At 43.8% G+C, this 20,203-nt stretch overlaps 1 protein-coding gene across 7 annotated transcripts in view; it reads left to right on the top strand.

Moving 5' to 3' along the window:
* The window catches only part of AGAP1 (ArfGAP with GTPase domain, ankyrin repeat and PH domain 1), a 308,994-nt gene that overhangs the window by 96,216 nt on the left and 192,575 nt on the right, over nucleotides 1-20,203 (top strand). For 4 of the 7 annotated variants that reach the window (XM_058839368.1, XM_058839367.1, XM_058839364.1 and 1 more), the window contains exons 3-5: nucleotides 3,638-3,725; nucleotides 4,406-4,417; nucleotides 18,151-18,236. In XM_058839368.1, coding sequence (XP_058695351.1) covers nucleotides 3,638-3,725; nucleotides 4,406-4,417; nucleotides 18,151-18,236 — 186 coding nt within the window. The remainder of the gene's footprint in view (nucleotides 1-3,637; nucleotides 3,726-4,405; nucleotides 4,418-18,150; nucleotides 18,237-20,203) is intronic. The other 3 variants (XM_058839370.1, XM_058839369.1, XM_058839365.1) reach the window with 1 other exon arrangement.

The raw sequence follows: 20,203 nt of genomic DNA, 5'->3' as shown, positions 1-20,203 counted from the left end.
TATTGCTGTTTGAGTTTGTTCTGCTCCAAGAAGCAGCTTCCAAGGGGGATCTTCTCAGCAGGGAAGTCTTATGAGGGCAGTGGAAGTTAGCAGCTGACATGTAAAGCTCATTTTATCTCCCCATATTAAGCTTTCATGATTTCTTAAAGGACCAGATGTCTGTTCTCCCTCTCTTTAAAGAATTTAACCCTTTCCCAAATCTGAATTGATAGTAATGTTTTATAGAGGTGAGAGAATCTGCAAGGGCACATTTAACAGGATAAATTCACTGAGAGAGGCATTTTAATGGGGGCAGCATCCTCACAACTACAGTTGTGTGGCCATTTTGACTTTAGCAGTGCTCAAGGTGAGTACAAGAAGAATCTGCCAGTCAGTGGATGTAACTCCCTAATACAGGAAAGGTGCCTGAGTTTTGTTAAACAGATGCTGTCATTTGGAAGACCACAAATACCTCACACAGTGAAAAACCAGGAATTCAGGACTGGGAGGTATTGGTTGGATAGGAGTCCAGCACTGGAAGCTGGCTTATCCTGGGTTTCCTTGCACATCCCTTCCCCTTCTCTGAGCCCTGTTCATTCACAGCACCCACCAAGAAAATTGGGAATTGCAGGTGAGACCAGAGCTGCAGGTACTCCATGTTGTAGTTGAGAACACAAATGATTCCAAGCACCAGGTGATGGTGTCAGGGTACATTTTTCTCTTGTGACAGCCTGGCTGCATCATGTGAGTGCTTACCTTGGGTGTCTTGCCTGTGTTGTCTGAAGCAGGGCAGTAGAAAACAGATTTCAGCTGCGTGGCTGCTGCAGAGAATTGATTTGCAGTGGTCAGAGTGCCACGAGATGGCTGTCCAAGGGTAAAAGCAGAACTTCTGCTGTTACACAAAGAATAATTTGATTATAGCACTGCAAATGATGGAAGCCAGCAGCAGCAGTTGTTCCTGTGAACTTGTGCTCCAACAGGAAGGGTAAATTAGGAAGCCCAGCTGAAATCCGCTCTACCTTTCCTTCACATCTGCCCTTGGGGAGGGGCTGGGGCCGTGGGTCACCTCTGTCATTCCCAAAGTTCAGCTTCATCCTGGGTGCTCCTTGTGACTGAGGAACATGAGGGCCATGTTAAAGGGAGAGGGTGTCCTCCTGTACAGTCTGGGAGGCGAATATTTATTATTTATTTCTAGAGTGGCTGTTGTTGTACCCTTTGGGCTCTGCATAATTTTAAAGGGAACAGAAAGTGGCCCTGGGAGAGCAGAGAAAGCCCCCAGGGCTGCAATAAAGGAAGGAGGTATTTTTCACTGTGCCTTTGAGGAAAAAAACATCAGTCTGTGCCTCCTTTTTTCAGCAACACAAGGGTTGGTTTCTTCCCAGTGCTCAGGAGGATATTCAAGGCCACCTTGGAGGGGGTTTGGAGCAACCTGGGATAGGGGAAGGTGTCCCTGCCCATGGCAGGGGGTGTAACTGCATGAGCTTTAAGGTCCCTTCCAACCCAAACCAGTCTGGAATTCTGTAATGGGTTCCTGCTGATCCAGTACTTGAGTTTAACTTACGGCTTTTCATGCTTTTATTGTGGTCAGGAACATGGTGATACCAGTGCCTTTGGGGTTTCTAGGTCCTGTTTATTCAGATATTAAATAAGTATATGTTAGGCTGAATAAACATGACATATTTCTGGATAAAATCACCAAATTTCTTGCAAAAAAATATGCAAAGTGCAGTCAGGCTCCTCTTAGGGACAGCTTTAAAATGCCGAGTGCCATCAGTACAGTTTATTATTTTTCCCAACAGGCTTTAGGAGGAGTGGGCAAAGTGGCTTGGGTTTGTTTTACAGCATGTCTAGCACATGGAAATAAATGATTCAGTGTTGCACAAGTCATAACTGAAAAGAGCAGTGAGTTGTAGCTGAATTTTCTCCTCCCTGAACTGGGTTAGGGTGGTATTTTTGTTCCCTAACATGCTTGTCATAACTTGGTGCATTTCAGACATATCCATAAATAAATGGAGATGACTCGGATTGTTTGTGTATGAAACAGGGGAGAGAGGAATATGACTGCTGTGAAAACAGGCTGGCATTTTTGTCATACTGTGGGGGATCAGCCTTAAAGCAAATATTAGTGCTGATTAAGAGAGAAACTGTATCAGAACTCAGATTTTTATTTTTTTTCACCAGTGTAGAATTTATTTCTCCTACTTTGTAAGAATGCATCAGAGAACCTGAAGTGCTGTCAAATGGTGTAACCTGGTATGACCTTTGGGATATTTAAAAAAATTAAAATATGTGTTCTTGAATAATTTGATGTCTTTCAAATATTGGGGGTCTCTGGTATAGAAAAAGCCATCCAAGCCATGGGATGTTGCCTCTGATTGGAGCCCCAGGTTGATGCTTTTCTCTTGTCCCTGGAAGTTACAGTTTTGGCATGAGTGTAATAGAAAATAACATTAATTTCCATCCACACAAGGCTAATCACTTGTAAGTGAAGGTTTCACTGGAAAACTGTGTCTTGGCCAAATGTCTAGACCATTAAAAATACAGTTCAGCTTTCACACACTAAATGAACTCTTTTTTGATGGTGGTGAATCCTGAACAGGGGGGATTTTGTACATTGTTGTAGGCAAAAAAAATAGTGGGAAGGAACTTTAGTGGGAAGCTTTGTAAGGAAGGGGAGGTGGTGTTGGTTTGGTGATGAGAAGAGGTGCCAAGGCTGAAATGTTTACTCACAGGGTTCCCTCAGGTCTCAATGGTTTTGTGCTGTGAGTGGGAGTAAGCAAATATATTGCAGTACATGGGCATATAATGGAGAGAAAATTCATTAATTAGAGAGGTTGCTTCATGTTCTGGGGGTAAGGGACACATGTTAGAGATGTCATTTTCTTCCTGTGACTCATCCCAGCATCCCTCCCTCCCCTGCTGCCCACGCTGTGGGATCAGTGGGGAGGGAATTTGGGGTGCCAGCACACGTGGCTGGCTCCTGTCTGATAAGGAGGGCAGTTCCTTGCCAATTAGGATTAAGAAGATGGGGTAGAGAATGTGCAGTGATGTGCAGCTCGTTGCTGCAGCCGCGGTCCATTTGGCAATCTTGAGCAGATCAGCAGAGTTCATCTTCTCTCCAGGGACCTTCTGTTCTGAACCTCTGGCGAGGGTCAAGTAAACAGGAGAGAACAGAGCAGGCTGGGCTTGTTTCAAAGGGGGAAAGAAGTTTCCATCACCTCCCACCCCCAAGAAAGGAGCACGATGTCCTCAGCTCCGTGTTCCCCTTTACAGCCACAAACCCCAAATATGCTCAAGGCTTTTGGCATTTGAGCAGCTCCAGGAAGAAAAACCCCTGTGGGGCTGGGCTGAAATAATTCCCTGTGAGGGTGGGGAGGCCCTGGGACAGGGTGCCCCATCCCTGGAAATGTCCAAGGCCAGGCTGAATGAGGCTTGGAGCACCCTGGGGTGGTGGAAGGTGGTGGAACAAGATGATCTCGAAGGTCCTTTCCACCCCAAACTGCTCTGTTGTTTATTTTATCTCTTGGCACGTTTTGCACCATGTCTATTGTTTGGGATGTTACTTCCATGTGAAGACTTTGCTTGAATGCATTTCTTTCTACAGGGATTAACTGCAGTTGAATTTTTTGTTTCTCCTCCTTTTTATTTTTATTTCCAGGGGATTGTGGGTAACCTGGCAAGTGGGAAGTCAGCGCTGGTGCACCGGTACCTGACCGGCACCTATGTCCAGGAGGAGTCACCCGAAGGTACGTGCATACACAAATCCCACTCTTATTTCCTCCCCCCAAAACTACATCCTTATTCATTTTTGATCACGCAGAAATGAATTAACAAAAAAAAAATAAATAAAAATCCATGCACTACTTCAAAATTCACGGAGATTCTTGCTTTAACATTCTCCAGACCGAGTATGTAGGATGAGTATAATTGTAGATTTTCCATAATTGCTTAGCATCCTTTAACTACTTTGGCCCACAGTGTGTGTCCATATGGGAATTAGTCCTGATGCAGAGGAGTTGACTGCTCTCAGTAGTGCTGCTCTGGGCTGTTGAAAGCCACAATTACTGTATGTCTGTAGTGGTGGATTTCTGTACAGTCAGGATGTTGAGAGAATAAAAATCTTCACCAGCCTGAACTTAAAGGTGTAACTTTGCTTTATTGTTTAATGTATTAAATATTTGGTCTTTTTTAAAAAAAAGTTTTTATGGCATAGAAAAATAATTTTTATGCTGTAGTGTTTAATAGTAATCCAAGTTTATAGCTTAAAATCAAAAATATCACAGTACCTTATCAAGGTTTATCTTACAGTAAATACTTTTTTGATTATTTTTCTTTATCTGTTCTCCTTATGAACTTTTAAATCCAACTCTGAGACACTGAATTTCTGGTTCCTTCTTTTCCTTACTGGCTGTTCCCTTCTTTGCAGATATGGATGCAGGTAACTATACATTGTCTTCATGGCAGCTCTCGTTTTGAAGAGAGAGATGGTGGTTTCTGTACTAGAGCGTTTTTTCCCCTTGTTTTGTGTATCATTTTGAGTTGTTTCCTTTTTATTTCAAGTCTTTAGTACATCTCACTGTTGTTGTCTCTTGCTGTAGTTGTCTCTTCAGCAGTAGTTTGTAGTTTCATGCATCTCTGATAACATTTGTTTCTAATTAACTCTTACCACAGGAAGCTGGTTTAGCTTGGTAGTTGACATTTTAACAGCCTGGAATTGTAGTTAAAATGGGAGGAGAGGGGAAGGGAGGGATGGACAAGGCTTTTCCTGTGGAATTACACTAACACTGAGGCCTTGCATTCTGTAAGTTTGCCCTAAATATTTTTGCTGGTTTGTAGCTAGAACTGACAGTAATAATTGGTGGTAGCAATTGAGCCTCTGCACAGAAGTGTGTGTGGATCCATGCCTCTGCATGCTGATAGTGAGAAATGCTGATGGAGGGTGTCGTGTCCCTGAGTGCAGCAAATCTTCTGCAAAAATCACTATCCTGACAGATCTTCATGAACAGCCTCACTTCATGAACAGAGGATATTTGGCTGTTGTTCTTTTCCCTTGGAAGATTCAAATCTACTGACTGTTGACAGGGCTAACCCTCCTCTCCTCCTAAAGGATGAATATTTTAGGTGATACTCCTTGGGAGTGTTGCCATCTGTCCCCTTTGTCTTGAAGGATTTTTATTTACAGTGCTTGAGTGACGTTGTGACTGTTTTTCCTGAAAGGATTAGATGACAAAAGCAGTGTCAAATCATTTCTCTGCACATAAGTGTGGCTGACAAGCCTCACTAATGACACTGTTGCATTTCATTAACAAGAGGAAAACTGGAATAATTAAGAGCTCTGATTTGCCTTGTGAGGGATAAGGTCAAGGTTTCCAATCAAGTCAGCATTGAAGGAAATTCAAACCATATAAATTATCCTCAGTAAACATGTAGTGGTGATTTGGTGGTGTTTTACATCTGTCAGAGAATCACAGAACCACAGAGTGGTTTGGGTTAAAGGGCCCTTAAAGCTCACCCAATTCCATCCTCTGCCGAAGGCAGGGATGTTTTCCACCATCCCAGGTCGCTCCAAGCCCAGTCCAACCTGGTCTTGAGCACTTTTAGGTCCTTCAAGCAAGTCCCTAGAAAAGAAAGTGTAATCCTTCACGTTGGAGACCCTTGTGGATCCTCCCCTCTTCCTTTTCTGAGGGGCTGTAAATGTGCCAGGCTGTTAAATTGGATAAAGAAGAGGATGTGTATCAGATGTTAAGGTGTCACCTGCTTGATCAGTTTAGAAAAACCTGAGTTTACTGGTTTGGAATGGCTTCCTAACATCTAAATTTATCAGGCATCATAAAATCAGTGCTTAATGGGTGAAGTGATGGATATTTGCCTCACGTGAAAGTGGTGATTTAGGGCCAGGGACTGCTATTTCTGCTCGTCTTTCTCTTCTAAATTGCTACAATTACCACGAAACCTGCCCTGCATCAGACAAGTGCCACATCTCCTGTAGGCCTTGAAGGCTTCAGCATTCCAGTAAATGAATTTTAACTATGTAAAAATGGTTTCAGATTTCCTTCAGCTCTCTAAGTGACCGATTTCTCTTGCTGCCCATCACCGCCTCCCCACCACAAGGAGGAATCCTAGGCTTCACAGTGGAGTTTTCTCTCACTGCCTGCCCCAGTTTTTATTTCTGTTCAGAACTTTTCAGTCCCTCATGTGTTTGTAACTTGCAAACCTTTGTTTTCTCAAAGAACATGTTTTTATTAGGAAGAAGAACGGCCTTGAGACTCTTCCTCTGCGTATTTGACATACACTTAGCTGTGCTGCTGAGTGACACATTTTAAATCAGATGTGAGAAAAGCAGCAATGTGTTACCCTGTTGTAAGAGGGGAATTTCAGTAGTCTGGGACTGTCAGGTTTTTTTCTGTGATGATACAAGGAGGAATTGATGGGAAATAAGGAATCCTAGGGATTTGTGATCTTCTAAGAACCTTCTAAGTGATTGGAAGAAAAACCTACGACTGCTGGGTGCTTCACCTACTGGAACAACAATTAAGGTGTGGGAAATGTTGTGGCTTTTTTTTCCCATCCCATTTAAAATTTAATTCTGCCTGTAGGAGCAAACAGAAATGTGTGGTGTACGTGGAATTTGAGACTGAATTCTTTGCAGACCAAGGTGAACTGAAGTTTACAGGAGTAGTGGGTGTCAGGAGGATTCTGTTACTTGTTTGGGTTTTGTTTCCAAAAAGCCACAGAGGTGTGAAACATGACTTAAAGGCTTTTCCACATCTCTGGCATGTCTGTGAATATTTTAAGTCATGTCATGATTATTTCAGTACTTTGTTTTCTAGTGAGTCTAATAATAATAAAAAAAAAGACAAATTATGGTCCAGGGTGTCTCTGCTGGGGTGACAAAAAAGTTTTTTTCTTCTCTGTGTACTTTGGGATATATTTAAGTTATTTATTCATTTCATGTGGAGTAATTATTTTTAGTGTTTTAAAAAGCATAAAAGCCATCCACCATCCTGACTTGAGACAGCAAGTAGCTCTTGCAGTCACTGGAGGTTCCACCTCTCTTAGTGGAGAAACTTACAATAAAAATGAGATTTTTCCCCCAGTAAAAGGTACAGAATAAAGCCTTTAATGTGTTTTTTCAGAAAGCTGTGATCATTTACTCTCTTTCCAAATCTGACCTAAAAATATTTTTATACTAGTGCAGCCTTCAGCACCTTACTTTTTTCAGTACCTCAGTGAGCAGTGTATCACTTGAATGTCAGGAATGGTCATAAAACAGCAGGAATGCTCATGTTTAATGTTAAAATATTAAATGAAGTGTCACACTCAGCCTGCCCTTTGAAGCATATCATGAAAGCATCATAAAAATAAGTTGCCAGCCTGTAAGGAAAACATGCACTGATGAACTTCAAGCCTTTTCCAACCTAAAGGGTTCTGATTCTGTGTAGAAATGACATCTTGAGGGATGAGTGTCCATGTTTTTCCATTTATCTCAAGTAACTATTTCTGTCTGATGCTTTCTCAGCAAAGGGTAATTATGCAAGGAGGATTGAGGAAGAGTGCTTTAAAATTTCAGCTGCTTTTGTTCACATCCTCTTAAGAGATTTTCTCCTGGTCTCAGGCCCTTACACAATATGTATGCAGAAAGTTCAGGAATAATCTCTTAACTGGGCTGAACTTCCAGGTGTCTTCATTCAAATCTGATCCTGGGCTGAATCCAAGAGTGTGGACCTGGTTCACCTGGGAAAAAAAAGCCCAAAGAGATTAAAAAAAAAAAAGACTCCCTGTCCCTGGAAGTGTTCAAGGCCAGGCTTGGAGTAACCAGGGATATAATGGAAGCTATCCCTGCCCTTGGCAGGTGGTGGAATGGGATGGCCTGTAAAGGCCCTTCCAACCCAAACCACTCTGGGATCCTTCTTTGCTTGCATCTGGTTGTGCTGAGAGATTGAACGTTGGGGTGGGGTCACAGGTTGTGTTTTGGGTGGAATAGAACATGGGAGCTGCAGCAGAACTGGGCAATTGTTCCCCTCTGTAGCACTGAGGTTCTTGTCCCCTTCTCCACATGACTCATGCAATTCTGCCTGCTGTGAACAATTAGGTTCCTGAGGCTGCCAGTCTCTTTACAGAAGCCACTTGCTATTTTTATCTAGTTAATATATTTTCAAATATGTAGGAAGGCCATATTTACTAAACACCCAAATTTGATCTTTGATGAAGAAAAGGAGGATGTGTCGCAGACTAATGTGTGTGCTCTGTTCTTGGCGAGCAGCTGGCTGAAATGTAAATGAACAGCAGATCAATGTGTCCTGTGAGGATGTACTTGGGTGCTTTCCTCGGAAGCATTCTTGCCTTTTTGTTCAGGATTTTTTGGAATTCCAAAAAAATCACCTTCATACATGTAAAAATTTACACAAGGCTTACACAGGGAGGTTTTTCAAGAATCCCAACATGAGTTCAAAAAAGCCACATTTACCTTAAAGCTGTATTTTGTGGTTCTTGGGCTGCAAAACCTCAGGAAGCTGAAATTTTCTGTGTTGGTTTCAAATCCTTGGTGCAGTTTTCACAAGCCCTCTCAGCACTTTGGGGCAGATGAAGGTTTTTTTGGCCTGTAAACCCACAGGCAGATGCTGTCCCATGTTCAGAAGATAGTGATGACTTGGGACATGTGTTTCAAAATTACCTCTTTTCAGTTCTTTGTCTTTTTGCTCTAATAGTACTGGCTGATTATTTTTATTTGGCATTTCACGCTGACACCCAGATAAAAAACAACACTTGTCTCTTTTTTGATCCTTTTAAAGCACTGCTTTAAAAGTGGGTTCTCTTGGGCTTTTGGAACCTTTCAGGCTCAACATAAAAGAAGGTGTTTATGTATTCTGCCCTCTCCCCTCTGGAGCCCTTCCCTCTCCCTGCCCTCCTGGGACTGCCTGTGTGGGTTAGAGAGTCCTTTGAAAACCTCTCTGTTCCAGCTGTCGGGTTGGGGGCTGTTTAAAGTGTCACACAAATAAGGAGTTCTGTTAATTAAAGGAAAAACCTCAAGTATTTGCTCTTTAGGAGGTGCTGAGGAAGCAGATTGCCAGAAAACACTTCCCTTTTAGGTTGCGTGCCTTGAGGGTCCTTAAGGTGTTCTCTTTAACAGCTTGCACCTTGAATGCCCAGAGATTTTTGGGAAATAATGTCTGTAGCATTTGTGTCCTTCTCATAACGGGCTCCTCTGAAGGGTCTGACTCAGGGAAAAACTGTAAAGCAGATTTACAACTTCTGTTACAACTTTAGGCTCTGAACAGGAATAAAAGTGACTTCTCCCAAGTAGCGAGTGATGCTACAAGAGGAAATGACCTCAAGTTGTGCCCAGGGGAGGCACACATTTAAGGTATTAAGGACAAGTTTTTCACCAGAAGGCTTGTTGAGCATTGGAGCTGGCAGTTCAGGGCAGTGGTGGGATCACTGTCCCTGCAAGTGTTCAGAAAAACGTGTGGATGTGGCACTTGGGACCAGGGGTTAGTGGTGGCCCTGGCAGTGCTGGGTTAGGGGTCAGACTTGGTGATGTGAGAGGGCTTTTACAGCCAAAATTCTGGGATTCCATGGCTTCAAGTCTCCAGTGCTCCCTGCTTTCTGCTGCTGTTGCTTTTGAAGCCAGTTTGGAGTGGCTCCTGCTGGACCTGCCTTTTGCTTTATTTCTGAAAAACTACTTCTGGATGTATTTCTAAATCACAGCCCACTGTTTCACTCTTGGTCTCAAAGACAGATTTTAATATTTTTCTTTGAATTTGTTCCTTGTTCAGCTTAGATTTGATTTCTTATTGTGAGCTTTTTTTTTTTTCCCCTTCCACTGAATCTGTTGTTGTTTTGGGAAGTTGTATCAGAAAGCATTTTATTCACAGTATTTTGAATTCTCAACAGACCCCTTGATTTGCTGCCACTGCAGGCTGTCACCAGGTGTTTGTACCCATTTTAGGGAGGGCAAATTATGGTGTAATCACTGCAAAGTCCAGTTTTAACTTCAGGGTTGCTATTTGTGATGTAAAACTGTAATGAAAGGACAGGTATTAGAGAAGCTGGCTAGGTATAAAAAGCAAAGGGATGTTTGAAAAGGCAAGAGGGGTAAGAAAAGGCCTGAGATCTGTGCATCAGTGCTTATAGGAGGTAATTTTTGGGCTCATCTTTGTGGGCTGTTTAGGATTTGTTAGTGTGCCTTAAGATTTTGCAATTATGTTGGAAGCTTGTGAGGTCAAGCAGAAATTTTGAGCAGATGAATTTTGTGTTAGATTGAAAGCTGGGTTGTCTGGAAGATGAAATGCCTGAAAATCCAACTTAGAAGTTTTATTTTAAATCATGGGGCTGACTTTGTAAGGATCTTTGTTTGGAAAGTGATGTCTTGGGCTGTAAGTGTTTAAAACTGGAAAAGACTGGTGGTGGAAAAAAGTAGGAGTGTGCTAAAGTGGTATCACATCCTGCCTGAAGGAGCTGACGTGCTGAGGTTTTTCTGTCTCTGCTTTGATAAAAATAAGCTTTTAAAATTAGACTTGTGTGTATACAATTAGTGGGTGTGAGGTGTAAGCAACCCTCTGCACCTGCTGTCAGTAAGATAAACCAAGAAAAGGAAAATAAAAGATGCAAAGTGAGCTGTTAGTAGAAATGGGAGCAGTGATTGAACTGTAGGTCCTGGTCAGCTTGTGGCTGCAAGAGGCTCCTGATCTTGGGGAGCTTGGGTGGGTGTGAGGGCTCTGTGTGAGTCACAGGAGGAGGGCTCCCTACAGCTTCATGGGGTTTTTTTTCCTCCCCTTCAATCCATCAGAAATGCTTCTGAACTAGGAGAATACACAACATATTCAGCTTTTACTTACACAATTTTTGTGTATTGATGTGCAGTGGGTATCTGATAAAGATATGTTCCTACTTCATGTTGGACTAAGGGGTGTCTGAACCCAAGGTTTATCCCTGGAATTGGGGTGTAGAGCTTTGTATGTCTGCTCCCACTTGATATTCTTCCTTGTTTCCCTAGGACCATAATAATTAATTACTGGAAAGATGGAAAAAATATTTCCATTTTGTTTCTTAGTAAGACTTCACATCTCTTCTGCCTTCCTAGTGTGTTCTCCTAAATAACCAGGGTTCACATGCTTATTTTTTGACTGGGTATTTTCTAGGCAGATTTTGGTCCTTATCTGCCTTGGGATTCCCTATCCAGATCAGCACAGACTGAGGCTGGCATGGTGACATGGGCTAGGATGAGCTGTCCCCCTCTCTGTACTCTGCAGGAATTTCCAGCTGCTTTTCTCTCTTGTGCCAGAGGTTTTTGCCATTGTCTCCCATCTTTCCACAGCTGGTTTGTCCCTACTTTTGTCCCTGTGATGCTGCTTTTATTTTTCCCCTCTATTTCTTGAACTCATTACGCTCATGTTGAAGTACAATCCAATTTTCTACCATAATTACAGTCCCTCCTGCTTCATTATCTAGAAACTAAATAGCCTGTTACTTCCATCTTCTAGGTTATTAATAAACTGGGTGCAGGAGAGTTGAAACTGCTGCAGAAACTTGGATTGGCATCGTGCTGCTTCTTTCAGATGAGTCATTTGATGGGGACAGAGTGTGCTTTACCTTTATATCTGCACTGACATTACAGTGGTTTTTTAAGGACTGGCCCTCTCCAGCTGGCTTAGCAAAGCCTACCCTGGCTGTCAGGAGCTTTGCAGTGAGAGTAGAATCTGCACTGCTCTGCTCCTGAGTCCTGTCTCTGGGTAATGAGGGAAACTTAGTTGCTCAGAGGCTGTCTCTGGTTTGTTCCCATTTATCTTGGTGGTTTAATCAACCACCTTCCCCTCCTTCTGTTTGAGATAAAACATTAGATCTAGCTCAGCCTGTTTATCATGGAATCCCAGCATGGCTGGACTTGGGGAGGGACCTTAAAACTCATTTCATCCCACCCCCTGCCATGGGCAGGGACACCTTCAGATATCCCAGGCTGCTCCAAGCCCCAATGTCCAGCCTGGCCTTGGACACTTCCAGGGATCCAGGGACAGCCACAGCTTCTCTGGGCACCCTGTGCCAGGGCCTGCCCACCCTCACAGTTTCTTCCCACTGTCCCATCCAGCCCTGGTGATTCTGTGCAGCTTGAGGTAATTTTTAAATATTTTTGAAGTGTACAATTTGTTTCCTGAATGCTCAAAACCTGAAAATTTCATTCATACATTCCCTTCAAATCACTTCCAGGTTTTGGGAACCCATTACATCTGCCCTTCTGGAGAGGCACTGCAAATACATCAGTGAATGCATCTCAGAAATAATTTGTTAAATGCTACTAAAATTCCAGCAGTGAATCCTCTTTCCACGGAGTTGCAAGATCATATATTAGTGCTTCTTTGCTAGTTTTTGGGTAAAGATCAGATTATGTGGTGCAATATTGCATTTATAGGCGGTACCTGTTGGGGGTATCTTGCTTTAATTGGGTATGGCTTGATACTTCTGGGAGACCTCTCCACGTATTTCCTGAACTACATCTTAAATCAGTTGAGAGAAGCAGATGGTGGGGGCTGAAGAGCTCAGTCTAGGCTGCCTTTGGGGTTTGTTTCACCCAGGTGGTCTGTTGGGAGGGTGGGCCAGGGCTCCTTTTGCAGCTTTAGTCTCATGTGGCAAACGATGGTTCCTTGGTCCTTTGGTCCTCGACCCAGCTCAGCCATTCGTGGTTTCTGAATTGTTGTTTAGCAGCGTGCTTGCATTCAGGAAATACCCAAAATCACACAATCATGGAGTATCCTGAGCTGTGGAGAGTCACTGATTCAACAAAGACACACCTGTAACTTCTTTCACTGTTTTATGCTGCACTTCTTGAAATGGATTTCTCAGTCTCTTCTGAGCCGAGCTCCTTTGAGATCCTCCCTCACGGGGAGCTCCGTTTATCTCAGTCCTCCAGGTCTGAAGAAAACTCCAGAGCTCATTAGGATCTTGTTTCTTGTGTTTATTAGGATGTTATCAAAGACTTGGCAGGTCTCTCCAGACTTTCTGCACAAGTTCAAATCATTATAACCTGGCACACTTTGGTTTTGATGGCACAAAATGGCTTCCAACCACGTGGCTGTTTCATCTTTATATCCATTTTTACCCTATTAACAATAGACACGTGTATTGTTTTTATATATTAGCAAATTAGTTTTCTGTATCTACTTACGTAACTAAAACTGTCACTGACTTTCAAACAAATTGCTCTTTGTGCTCTTATAAACTGCAGAATCATGGAGAAGAAGGAAGAAGGAGAGTTAAGAACTACACCTTTTTTCTTCTGTCTTTACTCCATGTATTAAACACTCTAAAATCTATATTTTTCACTTCAGTGACATACTAAACATTCTACTACTTTCTACTTAATTTTTTATAAATCCTGGTTTACCCAGGGATATTTGGCAGTTTTTCTGTCAGTGACAGACAAGATGAATACCTTTTTTGGAGAATGGGACAAACAGAGAAATGTTTCTCCATTTCTGGATTCCTACAACACCAACAATCTCACCCTGTGCATCTCTGAGAGCATTGTCCAAATGCTCCCAGAGCTTTGGCAGGATTTGAGGCCATGACTATTCCCTGAGGAGCCTGGGTGGTGCCCCAGCACCTTCTGAGGGGAAAGAATATTTTCCTTTTTTTGTTTGTTTTTTGTTTTGTTTTGTGGAAATGCTGTGGAATGTGAAAAACATTTTAAAATTAGTTTATTTAAAAAAAAATGTGAGTAGCAAACCAGAAGACCACTATTGGGCCATCTGTTTGAACGGAGAATTTTTGAACGTGTTTCCCTGAAGAGGAGCCAGGTTCTTGGCACTATTTTCTATCTTCTGAGGGGGGAAAAAAAAGGGAGAGAATGTGCATGTGTGAGACAACTGGCTGCTGTTGTCAAAATGCACATGTCACTGGGAATATAAAATACAGGCTTTTAGAGCTGCCTCAGTCCTACCTTCTGTCTTGCCGTGCCACAGAAGACGTTCAGCTGCTCCCTGCGCTTGTCGTGTGGCCAGCCCCCCGAATTTATCCTTCTCATATGGCTAAATAACTTCATCCCCGTGGCAATTTGCTTGAATAAAGAGCCTGGTGAGCGCAGTGGAGCCTGGGGATAGAGCAAGAAAATCAGCGGCTGCTCCGGTGAGCAATTACGCGGTGGAACAGCTCTTGGCGAGAGGAGGGGGTGACCAGGCTGTCAGAGCCTGGATTAAAGCCTTCATCCCCGGAATTCCCCATGTAATATCCAGCTTTTGTAACAGAGAGCACCACTGATTACAAATGTGTGCAGTGTTTAAAATTAATACTGATTTTTGCTGGTTAATTTCTGCGCCTCCGCTGATTCCGCGCGTTCGCCTACAGAGCGTCGTGCATGAAAATGAGATCAGGAAGCTGTTGTTGATCCTCCCGATTACAATTTGTGCCGGGTCTTCAGCCAGGGCTGTAAATCTATTTAGCACAGAATTTATTTAGCTTTATGTTGATCAAAGCTGTGTATTTATGTGGGGCATTTTACAGCAGGAGTGTGGCCAGATGCACCTGAGAGAGCGGGGTGGTTTGTGGGCTGCTTCACGAGTCCCTCCCACCCTGTGCAGGGTGGGTTTGGGCACAGGAGCAGCATTTGTCACCTGTAAAAATGGTGTGCTCATCTGAAAATGAGCCTGTGTGAATGGATACTGTTCTAGCCCTGGAAAACTGGGAATAACTGCCTTGGAGTGCCTGTGGTGCCCCGTCCTTTGGCCGCCAGTCGTCCCCTCCCCGTGGCCTCCCCTGGCAGGTACAGCTGGGAGCTGAGAAGCTCCCTCATTAAAAAGCTGCGTGTGTCATAATCCTGATGGGACCAGAGCAAAGCCAGCCACCTCCCCTGGGAGAGGGGATGTGGGTTTTGAGCTCGTTCTTTACATTAAAAAGGTCATTTCTTTGTTCTCCGTACCGTTGGTTTAGACAGTAATTCCTGGCTCCATCACATACGCAGATATTTAGGAAAATCGAGGGGGTATTTTGTAGCCCTGGGTGAGTGTTTGGTTTCCTCATGGGTTGCTATAGTCCAATATTTGAACTGGTTGATCTCTCTGATTCCTCTTTGCCTGTGGTGCTTTACAAACTCCTAGATGTAATTTTAAAAAATAATGAACGTGGTGCTGTCCAAGCTGAACCGTCCCAAAATCGCTGTCCTTGCCCAAATGCTCATGGGTCTCATCAAGGCTCATCAAATCAAAGGCAGAAGCAATTTATTGTTTGCTTTCATCCTACAACCACAGATACTTGCAGGGCCTTTATATTATTCACTGTTAATGCTTTTGTTTGTGTAAATTCTTGATATTGAGGTAGGTTTTCTTAATCTCTCTCCTGTGCAGCACCTAATTTTGTGGTGTGCTTATGGTAAGGACTCCTTAATGGTGTAGAAACACAAATTATTAAGGATGAATCCTGCTGTGAGCTGAGATTTGCATAAAATAATTTTTACTCAAGGGATGAGCGTGAGTTTGCTGTTCCATTTCTGAGCCTTCAGATTTGTTTTGCAATATTTAGAGCAGCTTGGAAATGCAGGGCATTCTTTGAAACAGTTTGGTTGGAGGGGTGTTAAAATTCAAACTATTTGTCATGAAATACTTAAATCCAAACAAAAATCAAGGATTGTGAGGATGTGCCTATTCCAGCTAATGAGCACATCCTGCTTTTAAGGGTGAAGAAGCCACTTGAGCAGATTTGAGCTGACTGTGCCTGTTGGCTGCAGCAGGGTGATAGCCCTTGGTGAAGTGGGACAGCCCATCCGGATCTGAATTTAATACGGGAATTAACAATAATTGCACTCGGCTCCACACCCAGTGTTTTTTGGGAAGGCAAGGAGCAGGTCCCCAAGGTGATAATTTAGTGTGGATTCATGAAGGAAAAGAGTTGCTGGCTGACTTACGCTGTATTTATTAAATTTAGTGCCCTTTTCCAAGCTGCTCTCAACAGTCAGATCCTGAAGAGTAAATCTCTTAGGGCTCACATTTGTGAGCTGGGTATGTACACTCACTTTTTTATTTTTCAATTCTCAACTTTTTATTCCACCCTGTCTCTACCTTCTTTGTGCCTCTGAGGAGTGTTTGAAGGTACAGTGAGACTGGCAGGGCATCCTGTTGACCATGGGAATAATGAGTTGGCTCCTAAACACGTTCGGTGTGTGGTATTTTATAATTAGCTGGGGGAACTTGCAGTGTTTTTTTAAAAAAAAAGAAATAGGAAATGGCAATTAGGCAGAACTTTCCCTCTCTGATCACTCATATACTGCATTTCCACTGTTGCTTACAGCTTTAAAACCCCTCTCTGGAGGGCTCTATATGAAGTGATTCATCTTAGTTAACACTTCATTGGGAAGCGCGTGCAATTAATCGACAATGTATGGAAATAATGGCCTGATTAATAGAAATCCAGTTCCTGAAAGCTGAGACTGGTTTCCTTTACAAGTCTTACACTTGTTTGGGATTGTTCTTTTCAGGTTCAGTAATGATATATATTTATCTGCCACTTGATCTGCGGAGGCAGGATTGAAATCCACTTTGTAAGCGAGATAATGAAAATCCATACGTATCTCTTCTGCTCCTTCCGTGCCATTAAACAACCAGAAATGTGATAGTCTTAATTGTTGCATGTTTAATACTGCTAATAGGATATGTTTATAAAGAAAAGATGAAAAAAAACCCCAACAAAAAACCCCAGTGCAAACCCACAAAACCTCCCATTCTTACATCTTTTATTAAACACAGAATGTGTTTAAACATGCTTAAATATTGCACAGAGCTGAGCTGGGGAGTAATCCTGGTTTTAAAGCTGCTGTTGTGGCTGGGCTGGGGGGGAATGCTGGGTCTAAGCCAGTGTGGGGTTCCCCTAAGGCAGCAATTTTCGTGTGGATTGTTGCATTTTGAGTATCGACATTAGCCTGACTGGTTTGCTTAGGGAGCTCATGTGGAGAGCAGGTCGGAGCTTTGGCTCTCAACCCATGTTTAAATGCATCGGTTTTGGTAGAATGACAAGTTTGGAAGCTGGGAAATAGGGTTCAAATCAGAACTAATCCCAGTTTAAGAAATAGGGGTGCAAAGCAAAGTTTAGGGTGTGTTAAGGGATGTGTTTTATCTCAGTGTGGGAAGCTCAGCTGTGAGGGTGGGTGATGCTAAGCTGGAGGCCTTGGGGGCTTTGAGGCTTAGGTGGGGAGATGAGAGTGGGTTTGTTCCAGCAGAGGAGCCTAAATGCCTCCCCAGTGCTTAGGCCAGGCTCGCTAATCCTGGCTTAGGCTCCGTCACACCAGAAGCCCTAAATGGGATTTGTCATTTGAGAAAGGCAGCAGAGTGCCTGAAATACACAGTTAGCCCCAAAAGAAGCAATCCCAACCGTGCCCTGGGGTGGTGGCTGAGTCCCTGTGAGCCAGGGGACAGGAGGTGACAGAGCAGCTGCTCCAGCTGCTGGGGTTGGAGCCTCTTTGGTGGTCACAGGCACCCCTGTTCTGCATTCCCTGCAAATACAGGATCAGGAATAGGATGTGGTTGGAGGCTATGGCTCCAGTCTCTTTATCCAGGTGTCCAGAGCAGGTCTGGGATTCATCCCCAGTCAGCAGCACAGGGCTCTCTGTTAGTTTAGCACATCTCTCCAGAGGTAGCACCATTGTAGCTTTTTTGTCTAACATGTGTCTGGTATCTTCCCCTAACTGTGGTGTGTGAGTGTAGAACTCTCATTCCCATAACATCCCACATGTGCTCTGAGAACTGGGCTTCCCTTGAGGAAATGCTGATTGATTGATTGATACAAGAAGCTGATTTTGGTGATGAGACACGATGTTTGTGTGCAACTTTGCCTTTCTTAGAGACACTTCTCTCTCTCACAGTTATTTAAATTAGATGATACATACAGGGTTTTAACTGTATGTATCAACCCAAGGACACCTCAAGTGGGTTGTAGTGCAATTGCTGGCTTTTTCCCACATTATCCTTATTCTTTATACATATATATATATATGTGTATATATATGTGTGGCAAGTACATGCCTTAACTTGAAGTACAAAATAATAACTTTAAGTAATTCCCATGTGTGCACATATCAGTTACATTCCAGTCGCTGGTTAATTTGCAAAAGATCTTTTTTTTCCACAAGCGAAGCCTTTTTCTGTTGAGTGTTTTGCACCTTTGCTGTCTGTAATGAGCTGCTTTGTGTGGCAGGTGGGAGATTCAAGAAGGAGATAGTGGTTGATGGACAAAGCTACCTGCTGCTGATCAGAGATGAAGGAGGCCCTCCGGAGGCACAGGTGAGCCCAAAGCTTCACTTTCCTGGTTTTCAAAAGTTCCTTTGAAAGAACTGGCTCTCCTTGTTCTGTCCTGGGTCCTTCTCATCCTCCAGCTCATTCCAGCATCACCCTCAGCTGAAAAAAGATTTTGTCCAGCAAATGGTTGGGGTTTCAGTTATGATGGATGGATGAGTGTGGGTAGCAGATATTTGGGATTCTGACTGAGACCGTGCAAGTAAGAATATACACTTCATTTATACATTCATATATATATTTATTCCTGAATTCCCAAGCAATGTGCTTCCCCTGGTGACACATCAGGATTTCATAGAATCCCAGGATGATTTTGGTGGGGAGGGACCTTAAAGCCTGTCTCACTCCCACCCCCTGCCATGGGCAGGGACAGCTTCCACTATCCCAGGCTGCCCCAAGCCCTGTCCAGCCTGGCCTGGGACACTTCCCAGGATCCAGGGGCAGCCACAGCTGCTCTGGACACCCTGTGCCAGGGCTTGCCCATTCTCCCAGGGAGGAATTCCTTCCCACTATCCCATGTAACCCTGGCCTGTGGCAGTGGGAAGCCATTCCCTGTGTCCTGTCCTGCTCCAGGCCATTGTCCCAAGTCCCTCTCCAGCCCTCTTGAAGCCCCTCTGGAAGAGGCTCTGTTCTCCAGCTTGGAACCCCCCAGCTCTCCCAGCCTGTCCAAACCATTGGCTGTGAAGACACTTGAGGGTTTGTGTGCTTGACCCGTACTCTGTTTTGAGTAAGATTTTGCTTATGTGCTGCTTGAATCACCTCAGACCCAGCCACCCTTTCTGCAGGCACCATCCTTGTCTTGGGCATCCTCTTCCTTCTCCTCTACCTCTCCTCACCTGGGCACTGGCAGGATTTCCTGAGTGTTGGCTGCTGCTGTCCTTGCTTTGTTCAGGTCTTGCAGGAGGGATCAGCTTCCAAACAAGCAATAATTTAGCATCAGGAACTGCACTGTTGCCAAACAGCTGAGGGGGAGCGGTGCCAGCAGCAGCAGCTTGGGTCTCAATGCACCACTATAGCTCCAGGAGGGTGAGAGCGTGGGGGAAGGTGCCAGGATAAAGGGGAAGAGAAAGGACGTGGAGGAAATGGAGGCTGAGAGAGACATCCTGGAAGGAAGTCACAGGACAAAATAAAACGTTGGCACATCTGCAGCCGTGTCAGCAGGAGCAACAAGGAAAGCTCTGTCTGGGGCTGGGAGGGATTTGGCTGAAGCACTCCCCTGCTTTCCAGCCTCTGATGCTTAGAGAACATTCACTCATCTAAAAATGTCAACAGTGGAGGTGTAAAGGTGCATGCAGCAATCTGAGATGGTTTTGTGCTGAAGAACTGGGTTTGCAGAGCTCACAGGATGAACAGCACAGGGTGTGCTCCTGGTATGTGCCAGGTAAATTTGGGGCTTTGATTGCTGCTGCCCAGTGGGAGGTGTCCCTGCCCATGGCAGGGGGTTGGAATGAGATTTAAGGTTCCTTCCAGCCCAAACTATTCTGGGATTCTGTGGTGGCTGAGATGTGTTCTCCATCCTTAGGATTTGCTGAAGAGGTTTGAGGTGTCAGTGTTGTCTCACCTTTCCCGTAAATTCCCTTTGGATTTTTTGGGTGTAATTTCAAGTTATATGTCTATTAAAAAATCTTTAATCAGTTGATTAATTCCTGCAATGCTTGTGGGTTCATGAATAATTGGGATTGAATTCCAACTGCAGTAATAAGGAGCTGACACCTGGAGTTCCTGGCACTGGGTCATGGCTATTCCCCAGGTTACTGTCCCATTCTTTTTCGCAGAATTGGAGAAAAAGCAAACTTCCCTGAAGACTCTTTTTGTGGGTCTGTGGTCTCTCCTTTCTTTGCCTAAGATAAAATGGTTCAGAGATGAAAACAATTCAATTTCCTATTGTAAAACCAAATTAACCTAGTGACTGACTGACCTAGGGTGACTTTATGATGCTTGTATCCCCAGTTCTC

Source organism: Poecile atricapillus, chromosome 5 (assembly GCF_030490865.1).
Source record: "Poecile atricapillus isolate bPoeAtr1 chromosome 5, bPoeAtr1.hap1, whole genome shotgun sequence".
In the NCBI taxonomy this organism is placed as follows: Eukaryota; Metazoa; Chordata; class Aves; order Passeriformes; family Paridae; genus Poecile; species Poecile atricapillus.
The sequence above is the reverse complement of the archived record's forward strand: the minus strand, read 5'-3'. Positions and strand labels throughout refer to the sequence as shown.